The sequence below is a fragment of the Anarrhichthys ocellatus genome, unplaced genomic scaffold, assembly GCF_004355925.1.
Source record: "Anarrhichthys ocellatus isolate YVR2014 unplaced genomic scaffold, GSC_Weel_1.0 scaffold107, whole genome shotgun sequence".
NCBI lineage: Eukaryota > Metazoa > Chordata > Actinopteri > Perciformes > Anarhichadidae > Anarrhichthys > Anarrhichthys ocellatus.
The window spans coordinates 152,948-164,664 of NW_022280137.1; the positions used below are offsets into that span (position 1 = coordinate 152,948).

At 43.7% G+C, this 11,717-nt stretch overlaps 1 protein-coding gene across 2 annotated transcripts in view; it reads left to right on the plus strand.

The window, feature by feature from the left end:
- klhl5 (kelch-like family member 5) overlaps positions 1 to 11,708 on the plus strand; it is a 45,248-nt gene extending 33,540 nt beyond the window's left edge. For both annotated transcript variants that reach the window (XM_031876277.1, XM_031876276.1), the window contains 7 exons: positions 1,904 to 2,040; positions 2,274 to 2,470; positions 3,955 to 4,167; positions 7,331 to 7,517; positions 8,560 to 8,784; positions 9,390 to 9,465; positions 10,237 to 11,708. In XM_031876277.1, the coding sequence (XP_031732137.1) occupies positions 1,904 to 2,040; positions 2,274 to 2,470; positions 3,955 to 4,167; positions 7,331 to 7,517; positions 8,560 to 8,784; positions 9,390 to 9,465; positions 10,237 to 10,327 (1,126 nt within the window). In that variant the 3' untranslated portion in view covers positions 10,328 to 11,708. The remainder of the gene's footprint in view (positions 1 to 1,903; positions 2,041 to 2,273; positions 2,471 to 3,954; positions 4,168 to 7,330; positions 7,518 to 8,559; positions 8,785 to 9,389; positions 9,466 to 10,236) is intronic.
- Positions 11,709 to 11,717: the final 9 nt, after the last annotated feature.

Below are 11,717 nucleotides of genomic sequence, written 5' to 3' on the forward strand. Positions count from 1 at the left end.
GTCGTGACCGAAAGGACAAGGTCGCGGCTACAAGCGGCCGAAATGAGCTTCCTCCGTAGGGTGGCCGGGCTCAGCCTTAGAGATAGGGTAAGGAACTCGGTCATCAGGAGGGAGCTTGGAGTAGAGCCGCTACTCCTTCGCGTCGAAAGGAGTCAGCTGAGGTGGTTCGGGCATCTAATTAGGATGCCTCCTGGACGCCTCCCACTGGAGGTTTTCCAGGCACGTCCAACTGGGAAGAGACCCCGGGGAATGACCTTCTGGTCATTAGTAGTGTTTCACCGTGTACCGATGCCAGACAGGTATCGCAATACCCTGCCGTTAAAATCTGTTCGATGCCCCATTTTATTAGTACCGGTTCTTTAAGAAAGACAATGTGTTCTATAAGGTGTGTGTGTGTGTGTGTGTGTGTGTGTGTGTGTGTGTGTGTGAGTGTGAGTGTGTGAGTGAGTGAGTGTGTGAGTGAGTGAGTGAGCGAGCGGTTGGTTTTAACTTTTCAGCAGTCAAAAAATAAACAGCGGGTCCCGGGATTTAGCTAGGCTTAACCAGCAGGATAGAGTCAAGAAATTAAGTTTAAAAGAAGATTAAATCAGGCCATGAACCGCTTGCCAGGCTGCACAGTGCCGCTCTGAGCTAGTGTCTGTGTCGGCAGAACTCCATTCAGAAAAACAACAAGATAAATATCCACGCAGCTCTAATCAAGGACCAAATGCTTTGATAAAATTACACTCACCATCTTTTCTGAATCTGTCAAAGCGTCTCCTGTAATTCGGTAAACACATAATCCACCAAACAGAGAGTGTTAGATTATTGTTTAATTGTTTTAGTATGTTTCTCAGTAACGTGAAATGGACAGAGAGGAAAAGCAGTCGACAGTGAGAGGGATATTCTCTTCACAAAACACAGTGCTTTTTACAGTTACTGCGGTGTCTTCTCTCGTCCACTTTTCACTGAACGTCATCTGATTTTATTATCATTTCATGTTTTTTTTGGTTTCGGAAGCCTCTCCCCATCTACCGTGATGCAGCACACTCTCTGCCTGATGCGCCGCTGGTTGCAAATGTTAAATTAACTATCAAAGAAATCACATCACACTGTACATCTTTCATCAATATATTTTTACATTTTTTTCATTATTAATGAAAAAGAATGTGAAGTTCCATCATTTTTTATAACTTTTCATGATGTTTTTCCGTGGTATCGTTTCAGTATCGGTATCGAGATATTTATCTTGTCGAAGTCACAATTTTGGTATCATGACAACTGTAGTCATTAGCAAGAAGAGAACTACCAACATCCAAAAATAGTTAAAAGTAGTTTACAGCTGTTCCGAATGGCCACGCTCAAAGGCAGGGTGTAAAACCGGACGTCACAGAGAGGGAGGAGACGTGATGATCCTTTAAATGTGGAGATAACGGCAGACACTTCTCAAAGGAATTCATAGCACTTGTTTGTTCATGTGAAAAGTGACAGATGTTCATAGTTCTGTAAAGAACTAAAAAAGCTTGAGAGAGAAGTTGGAACCCTGCTTATGTTCTCGCCTCCGCACAGCTGGCCAATCGTTGCGTGAAGTGGGCGTTAATGCTGGATTGTCAATTTCATAAAGAATTTGTTTGACGCCCCCCCCCCCCCCCCCCAAGTTCTGATGTTAGAGACGTGATGGGGAAGGCCGTTTGATCAACAAACTAGCACTTTAGTTGGCACTTATTGATGCCTTTAATGTGTGTTAACTACCAATCTACTAGTGTGGTATATTTGCAGGATGACAATGTCCAATCCAGGCCTCCCTGTTCTGCATCTTCTCCCCGTCAGTCCAGACTCGTCCTGTCAGCAAAAGTACCCCGTTCCTCCATTACGGCTGTCCGTGCTCTCTGACTGATGCCAGACACTCTCTTCACTCACACAGGCTGGTGCTCTCATCCGTGTCGGACTACTTCGCGGCCATGTTCACCAGCGATGTGAGGGAGGCCAAGCAGGACGAGGTGAAGATGGAAGGAGTGGACCCCGATGCATTGTGGGTCCTGGTGCAGTATGCATACACAGGTATCCAGATGCACACTGATCGCCACGGTGATGCTAAATAAATGGATTCATTTTGGTCTCAGTTCTGTAAAATGAAAGGACTTTCATGACCAGTCGCTTGAGTTCATGGGCGGTGTTGCCCTTGATCTTAAAACCTTTTCAATAATATATCTTAGACACTTTAAAATATTCAGTACTCAATTTTTTCGTGAGGTCGCTCTGTCTTCCATCCGTCTCCCCTCTGTTTCTTCCAGGCCGGCTCGATTTGAGGGAGGACACCATTGAGTCTCTGCTGTCTGCCTCCTGCCTACTGCAGCTGTTGCCAGTGGTTCAGGCTTGCTGTTCGTTCCTCATGAAGCAGCTCCACCCCTCCAACTGTCTGGGCATCCGCTCCTATGCCGACGCTCAGGGCTGCAATGACCTGCAGTGGGCCGCTCACACCTACACCATGGTTGGTTTCACGGCCACTTAACCTCTATTCCTTCAGGCTGTTGCAGAGCCACTGCGAGAACATGAATGAAACAACGTCTTTGGAAAATATTGATCTAAATGTGATGATGTAGATTCAGGTAGACCACAGGTGATTTTGACAATGAATTGATTAAGTAAGGACAATAAACAGGCTTCTTTCTCTGTGCAGTTTTCCCCGGTCAGGCCTTGATGTTATTCTCGCTAACAAATCGGTTCCTCGTTCGCAACGCGCGCCACACACCATTATCGCCACAATGGCGGTTTTCAGCACAGGGTTGCTATGGTGACTGTGAAATAGCTCCTCCATCGACTTGATTACTCTTTCTTTTCTTTTTTTGTTCTCTCCTGTGTTAGCGTGCCCTTCCTTCCACCCCGCCTCCCTCTGTGCGTCTGTCTCTGTCAGTGCCATCGTTCCTCTCTTTCTTCCTTTCTCTCTAAAGTGGATCATTGTTCAACTTTAATCCGTGTCGTAGAGGTGGCTTTATCTGGGTGTGATTGTAATTCACACACACTTATTATTCAAACACATACACATCTCACAGGATTATTACAGCCAATGTGTAAGAGCTACACAATAGACGGTGTGGAGAGTCATTTCTTTTTTTAAATATTTGTAATGTTTTATTTGTAGGAGTCACATTTACATGTTGCATGTTTTCTTCCCCTTTTCTAACATCGACAGATAATACTTCCCTCAAAATAGACAAGTAGATAAATGAATGAGAATAGCTATGGCGCGCTGTATAATCACAGCACAACAACATCAACCATTGTCATCATCACCTTCCTTATTGTCACAGCTGATACAAATACGAAGCATAATGTGGGCTAACACTTAAGACATTTGTATTATGGCCTCTATGTTTAAGTATCTAGGTTTCATTTCTATCCCATCCACATTCACTCGCTATTACAGCTGAAATATAAATCGATCATTTGATTCTCAGAAGATTAAGCTGCGTCCTATTTTGATAAGCCATGAATCATTCAAGACATTCTCTGGTACTAGCTTCTTAATTGTGAGGACTGTATTTTGTGATGGTATCGAGTAAGTATCTTTTTGAAAGTTGTGTCAGACATTTGTGACTATTTTGTGATATTGATTTATTAATGTGCCGATTAGTAGATACTGAAAATGGTTGGTTGCAGTCCTGCTCTTTGATTCTCCAGCAACCTTCCTATCTTATATAACTGAATCATTCCAACCTTTTCTCATCCAGCCCCCTTTGTCTGCAGCTCTTCATCCATCTTCCTCTGACCTTTCTCAAACCCTCATTTCCTTCCTTTTGTTTCTCTCTTCTTGCCTCCTTCTAACCCCTTGATCCCTTTCCTCTCTCCACTCATATCTTCCTATTGTTTTCTTTCTCCCCTTATTCCGTTTTTCATCTGCAACTCGTTTTTCAATCATCCAGTCTAAAGTGACCTTCACTACTCTTATAACCATTTCATCTCCCTGTCCACCAGGAACACTTTTTAGAGGTGGTGGGAGGCCAGGAGTTCCTGTTGCTCCCAGTGGAGGAGATGGAGAGGCTGATCACGTCGGATGACGTCAACGTGCCCGATGAGGAGACCGTGGTAACCTCTTTGCTAACGTGGGTCCGCCATGACGCCGCCATGCGACAGCGTCACCTGCCCTTGCTGCTGGCTCACATCCGACTGCCACTGCTGCAGCCACAGGTGAGAGCTGCATAGAACTCCGTCACATATCACGCCGTTGTTACTGACTTATTTAAAGCGACTATAATCGTTATTTTTATAATGACAATCGATGCGAAAAGCATACTGACAGGAGTCCCTCCCAATGATGAACCTACGGAGGATAATCACCCAAATCTGCAGCTTTACGGAGCTTTATAGCGAGTTTCAGCTCATTGTTAAGCCGTCCGGCCCTCAACTTTATTGTTTTGCTTCCATATTAGCATTATTGTAACAACGGTTTTAGTGAGAAACCTCTAAAAAGCCACTGTACGCTAACTGACCTGTGACAGACAGACACAGTTAGCGACTAGCTGGCGAACATAATGGAAGGGACCAAAAACAGAGCTAAAACATTAAGAATATTGGACTTACATTCACCAGGTGGACACAAACACGACTCAATGACTGATAATGTTGGTACATGTTGCTGTTCTTTTTCCATGGACAAAATTTTGTCTCTTGCTCTCTCCCTCCCCCATTCTTCTCTACCTCCTCCTGGCTCCAGTCCGTCTATCAGTCTCTATCCTCTTCGTGCAATTAGAGGGACTTTAATCATCACGCTAACTGTAGATCACAACCATTACCCTGTCACGCATGTGCTCGTCTTTGTTGTGTTGAAGTGGGTGCAAGTGTCTCCTCCTCTCTCCTCTTCCTAGTTTGTGAAAGAGTATCTCAACTGGTAATGCGATGCTTATATGCGAGGTAGAGCCTCGGTTACTGCCTAGGGCGTCGAATGCACACACACACACACACACACACATTTTAAACCTTAATTAAGTGTGATAACTCTCTTAACTGAAGCTAAATTATCTGTTCTCTTCATCTCCCTCCTCAGTCGTATCCCTTACTATTTATATGGGAACTGTGGAGATAAATCTCCCCTTGTGGCCCCCCCCTCCTCTTTCCATCTTCTCTGCCTGCGTCTGTACATCTCCCAGGTTTGCACTTGAACACCTCAGATATACGACTTTGCCCCGGTCAGCTGAAATCCCAAGCAGCTGTAACATGTAATCAGGCGAGAAGATGGATGGCGGAGAGGTGAAGCGGTGGAATAGCACTAGAGCAGAGAGAGCAGAAGCAAGGCGGTCATAGAGGGGTTCATTCAACCTTTAGGAGTATATCACCACCACCACCACGCTAAACTGATAAATGTGTTAACATTCAGCGACCTAATGAGCTGTGACACGCCAATAAAATGACGTATAAACCCCACACAGACGGCCGATCGATATTCATCTAGCAATTAGTCACATCTGTATCTAGGCCGCCGTGCAATTACTCATCAAAAGGACGTCAATGAACCCAAATGAAAACCTTAATCCCTTTTCCTTATTACCACTGTCGCACAAACACTGACGCATACACACTTGGTCTAATCTCCTCAGAGGTGCATCTGTGGGCTGTAAACTTGACCTTACGCACTGAACAGATTGTGTTTGCTGATTAATTTCTCAATCATTTGGTCTTAAAAATAGCAGAAAAAAATGTTCAAAGAGAAACATCTGTCACATCTTTGTTTTTTGCTTAACTTTCTGACAAGCAAACTGTCTGATCGTCCATTTCTATCCAACCAAACACCATGAGTGTAAATGCACTCCATGCTAACAACGACGTAGCTAACATGCTGCTATTTAGCGGGTGTAATGTTTACCATATTAATCACTTTAGTTTTGTGGGTTACAAATTTCTTGCTTCATCCTCTGTGGACCATGATTATGAGAAAACCACACACCGATCCATCTAAAATGGCTTAAATTATTTAAGCACTGTCAAAATATGTGCATAGAAATGTTTTGTCACTCAGCTAATTGATTAAGTAAAACCATGTCTTGCCGCGGAAATGAGAGGGGAGTATGTATGGGAGTGTGTGTGTGTGTGTGTGTGTGTGTGTGTGTGTGTGTGTGTGTGTGTCAGTCGTAGTGAACAAAGTCCAAGCTAAAACGGAGAGGGGAAGACTACTTCCTCACTTCCCACTGCGAGGTAAAGAGAGGACAGAGCGGTGAAAGTGGGACTCCTGCAGGACACAATCTCATCTCGCCCTCCACATTCAATCCTTCACAGCGTGATGGATAAATAGCACAGGAGAGGACAAACATGGTTTTCTATCTGTCCTTTATTACACATCAACTCAAATGAGTGCCGAAATGAGGTTTACCCTAATTCGTGCCTCGGTGTTTGTGTGCAATGGAAGCGTGGGTTCACCCTGGCGTGTAAGCTGCTTATCCATTTACCACGCTTGCTTTAGGCTCATGCCTGGCCCGGAAAATTGATTTTATATTGAGTGACCAAATTTAATTATTTGGGCCGAATCTTTCTCTTTGCGATGGCGGACAGGAAAAAAATTGTGTTTAAAAAAAAAAAGAAGAATTGCTATTTTTTTCCTCTTTAATCAAATGTCCTTTATCACACTTGTAACATTTCTTAACCTCCCCACTGACTTCTCTTCAGCCAACACTCACACACACACACATAATGTGCAGGTATACACACCGCTTGGAAATTTCAAATGACTATTATAAATAAATCTGGCTTCTCTTGAACCTCTAGTGCTTTCCATCTCTGAACACTCACACACATGCACACACACACACACATATGCAAACACACACAAACACACATCCATCTAAATGTAAATCATGTAATTCTTGCCTTCAGGGAAACTTGCTTCCCACCACCCAGCCTCTCTCACAGGTGGTGATTTTCCTGTGGATGTATTTTAAGGAACAGACGGATTGAAATGCTTTACGCTGCAGCCCCTGGCTGTCTCTACATGTGTGTGTGTGTGTGTGTGTGTGTGTGTGTGTGTGTGTGTGTGAGATCATAGATGAGGTTAGAGGGTATGGAGTAGAGAGCTGATGAGATGCTGAGGACAGATTAGTCCTCTATTGTGTGTGTGTGTGTGTGCGTGTGTGTGTGTGTAAAGACTAATGGCCTCTGGTCTGATCTAATCCCTCAATCAATGGGAGAACAGCTTTCTTTCGAACCACAATCAGCGATAACATCTTAACCCATGCATGCAGTACACACATACCCTGTATTTGTCAGTCTGCTTGTTGATAGCAGTTGTCACATGTCCCTGTGTGTGTGTGTGTGTGTTCATGTGAGCGGGTTTCTGTTTCTGTTTTTATGTATGTATGTGTAGTTCTTGGCAGACCTGGAGTCCAACCCTCTGCTGCGGGACAGTATGGAGTGCCAGCGACTGCTGATGGAGGGCATGAAGTATCACCTCTTGCCCCAGCGCCAGCCTCTGCTTCAGAGTCCCCGCACCCGGCCCCGCAAGGCTACCGTCGGGGCCATGTTCGCCGTAGGGGGCATGGACGCTACGAAAGGTACACACACAAATACACAACCAGACTTTACAAATAGACTATATTATTATTATTACCAGCTGTAACAGTGTGTGGCTGGTATTGTTTTCACCTTCTGAGTCTGTGTGTGTGTGCATGGTGAAATGAGCACAGTGGTTTTGAATACCTTGTCAGGTGCTTATATTTCTCAATAATGTCACAACCGCTCAAGATGCAGTCACAAACTTTACGGGTGTGTATATGAGATCAAAATGAAGGCCCAGTTTGAAGATAGACGTGGTCTGAGCAAGGGCGCAGGAAGTAGGGGGGTGTAGGAAGTGGGGAAGGGGCCAAAGCCCCCCCCGTCGCAAGATGGTCTCTAGTTGTAGTAAGTTTCTGTATTTTTATTTTTATCTGGTCATTTATTAAATAGTACGCTGTAGAGAACTGGCCACAAATAATATAACCAGGAATGTTGGGACTATATAGTCAGCACCTTGGATAAAGCTGCAACAGTTAGTCAATTAATCAATCAACAAAAAATGAATCTGCAACATCCATTTTTCAAGAAAAGGATGCCAAAATGATCTGGTTTCAGCTCATCAAATGTCATTTTATTTCCGTATGCTAGTCAACTAAATACCTTGGACAAAATGGTAGTTTTAAGTAAGTAAGTCTCATTCAGCTTGGGGAAATTTTTCATTATTCTCTGTCATTTTACTCATCACTGATAACTCCTAAACAATGGGGAGAATAATCAATAATGAAAATAGTTACTTGTTGTAGCCCTAAAGTCAGGCAGCAGGATGACTAAGCACAATGTATAATTTAAGAAAACAAAATTTAAACATATTTTTTTCTTAATTCTGGCTTGATGGAATAACCATCCTTTATCTTGTAATCATGAGAATACGTGAGGAAACTTTAGCTGAGATGATCATAAACAGAGCTCATTGATCCATGTGTGTTTGAAGACACTGTGTCTCTACACACAAACACACAGAGTCTACCCTTAGGGAGTGAGATTAGTAAATTAGTAAGTAAGTTAGTGCAGTCGATTACTTTTTTCTGTTGTTTTCTCCAGGTGCCACCAGTATCGAGCAGTACTGCCTGCGTCGGGACACGTGGAGGCAGGTAGCCACCATGAGTGGACGGAGGCTACAGTTTGGTGTAGCTGTCCTCGACGGCCGTCTCTATGTGGTAGGCGGCCGAGATGGACTCAAGACCCTCAACACTGTGGAGTGTTACAACCCTCACAGCAAGGCCTGGAGCGTCATGCCTCCCATGTCCACACACAGGCACGGCTTAGGTGAGCCCTAGAATGAATACAAGCGGGATTTACGTACTACATTACAAGCCGAAAGGAGCTTGGAAATGTCAAGAAGGCCAATTATTTAAAGAGGAAGGATTATGTCTTTGTTATTTGAATTTTGAAAAATATGATCGTTGCTAAAAAACAAACAATTGTTTTCGCTCCTATGGCAGTGAGGTCAAAGGTCAGTTTCAGCTACACAAGAGCACCTCAACAGTAAGGGATTCAGTGTCATGCTTGCATATCTTGTTTGAAGGACAGACTCCCCCACTCACTGTGCAAGTGACACAGTTATGATGACAACATTTGATAAGGCCTGCTATGCTGCTGCTCCGCTGTTTTTTTTTTTATTATAAATGTGTGCGTGTGTGGCGATTCAAACGCACATCTGGCCCCCACAGATGTTCAGGCAGATAAATCCCCTGAGTGTGGAGGTGCCAACATGCTGCTAACGGTTGATGTAGCAGGGCGTGGTTACACACACAATGAAAACTCAGTGTTTGCTCCTACACGTGTGTGATTTGTATGAGCTTGTCCAAGCTGATAGTAGTTTTGGTAAGTTGCCATGATTTAATCGTGCACATGCGGTTGTGTTATCGCAGGCGTAGCCGTCCTAGAGGGGCCCATGTACGCGGTAGGAGGACATGATGGCTGGAGCTACCTCAGCACAGTGGAAAGGTAAGAGGACACTTCACACAGCTGTTTAAGTCTGTTGTTTACTCTGCTGAAAATGTTTACCATGCTGATTGGAAATAGTTCAAATATAAACTTTTGAGAGCAGTTTCTGTAGATTATCTAGAGCCTTTAGTAATTTAAGGTCCACTGCTGATTGTTAAATAAATTGTGAGGACCATCATCCCAAATAAAGACAAAAAACAACAACTGGACTGTAAATATGTGTTATGCCTCTGTCAGCTGTAATGATGAATATAAAATTAATATTCTGTTTACCGTCACCCAAATCCAAATTGAATGTATTCAGGGTCATATCTTTCCACCACACGCTTTGGAGCTTTTACTGGTGCAGGTTGTCATTGAAAAGAAACGATCCATTTAGTGTCACTATATCAGAGGGACTGTTAGCTACAGTGGCAAGGCACCTTTGTCTCTCCCTGACGATGTGTCACGATTAAACAGTACTGGCCACTGAAATTTATTTTGGCGTTTTTTTTATTATGTGAATTCTTGAGCACATTTTGATTAAAAAAATAACTAGCTTTGTCAATTACACAAATTTTTTTAAATATTTAATCATACTATTTGGCAGTACCTCCGTGGCCCACTAGATGGCGCTCTGATGGCCAGAAGAGGAAAACAATGTTGCTTAAAGATGCAGTGATAACTCTTAACTGCGCTGTATATTTAATCACGTGTTGGACATTCAGAGTTTCGATTAGCCATGTTTTATTATGAGCAGGACTGAGAAGTTGCTAACATAATTTCCACCAGGTGGGACCCCCAAGCTCGACAGTGGAGCTTCGTCGCAAGTATGGCAACACCCAGAAGCACAGTGGGAGTAGCTGTACTCAATGGCAAGTAAGTAAACCCTCACACGTATTGATTGCTTCGCGCATCCACGTAAATCCAAGTAAAATGTTCAATTTAAGCACATGCACTGTTTCATTGCACATGCTTTTTGTTTGTGTGGGACGTTTGTTTTGTTGACATCTTGCTCTTGTCCTTATGGATGCTGTATGCCCTCATTCAAGATGCTTTGGACAAAAGCCTCAGCCAAATTGATGCAATTTAATAGATTGTTGACATTTTTAGCAGAAATGACACACAAATTGCCTCACTGTACTTAATCATAAGATAGTGTCATTTATACTGTATAACTGTGTACTTATAAATACTGCACCACCCACCTCATTATTGTACCAAGCCACTGTGTGGCATAGAAATAGTGAATTAATAAACAAAATCCAGTGTTTGTGGTTTGGAGAGCAGTGACCTATGGATTTTTAGCATTTTATAACAGCATTTTTTAAAACCAAACACTTTTGGTCCTGCAGAAAGCACCGTAGTATTTTCTCCTGGAGGAGAAAAAACAAAATGTCTTTGTTGTGTGAGAACATTCTTAGACCTCCACACTCTGCTTGTTCGAAAGCATCACAGGTAAGGTTATGTTACTGTAACCACTGTGCCTTTCCCGCGCGACGACACTCTGCTTGTTCGAAAGCATCACAGGTAAGGTTATGTTACTGTAACCACTGTGCCTTTCCCGCGCGACGCACTGCAGCATCAAGCAGTAATGGAAAAGGTGACAGCACTCACAGTCGCACAGCACACACGCACACATGCACAAACGTGCAAATGAACAGTGGGATTCGTGAAGTTCAGGACTTGAATCTCCTCACTTGCCTCGTAGTTCTCCTGCAGCCGACAGTATGAGTTATAATTGCGATGAATATTGCACCGTTGTTTTTATTATTCAGTGCCTCATAGAGATGCTACAGAGAAAGGCTTTTTAGATGCTAATTAATACAGAAACAACTGATTTGTGCTTAGCATGCCCAGCAGTTGTGCGTGTGTATGTGTGCGTGTGCGTGTGAGTGCGTGCGTGCACACAAGGCTGTGAGTGCATGCATGTGTTGTGTATTCTCCAGGCTCTTTGCCTGATGGAGCTCATTACTCGCTTGACTGGTTCGGATGCACTTCTTTCCTCGCCCCCTAACTCCACATCATGGATGTACACACGCACATACACACTCCCACTGACTGACTCCTCAGGGTTGTGATGCCCCCAAGAGTTCTGGCTGATTGATTTTGCTCACCTCACTTTGTCACAGAAATCCTGTAAAACCGCACCCACATAAATACACCCTTGCACCATCTGTTTCGGTGTCGCTAAATGTTTTGTGTGGCAGGTGTGTGTGTGTGTCTGTGTGTGTGTGTGTGTGTGTGTGTGTGTGTGTGTGTGTGTGTGTGTG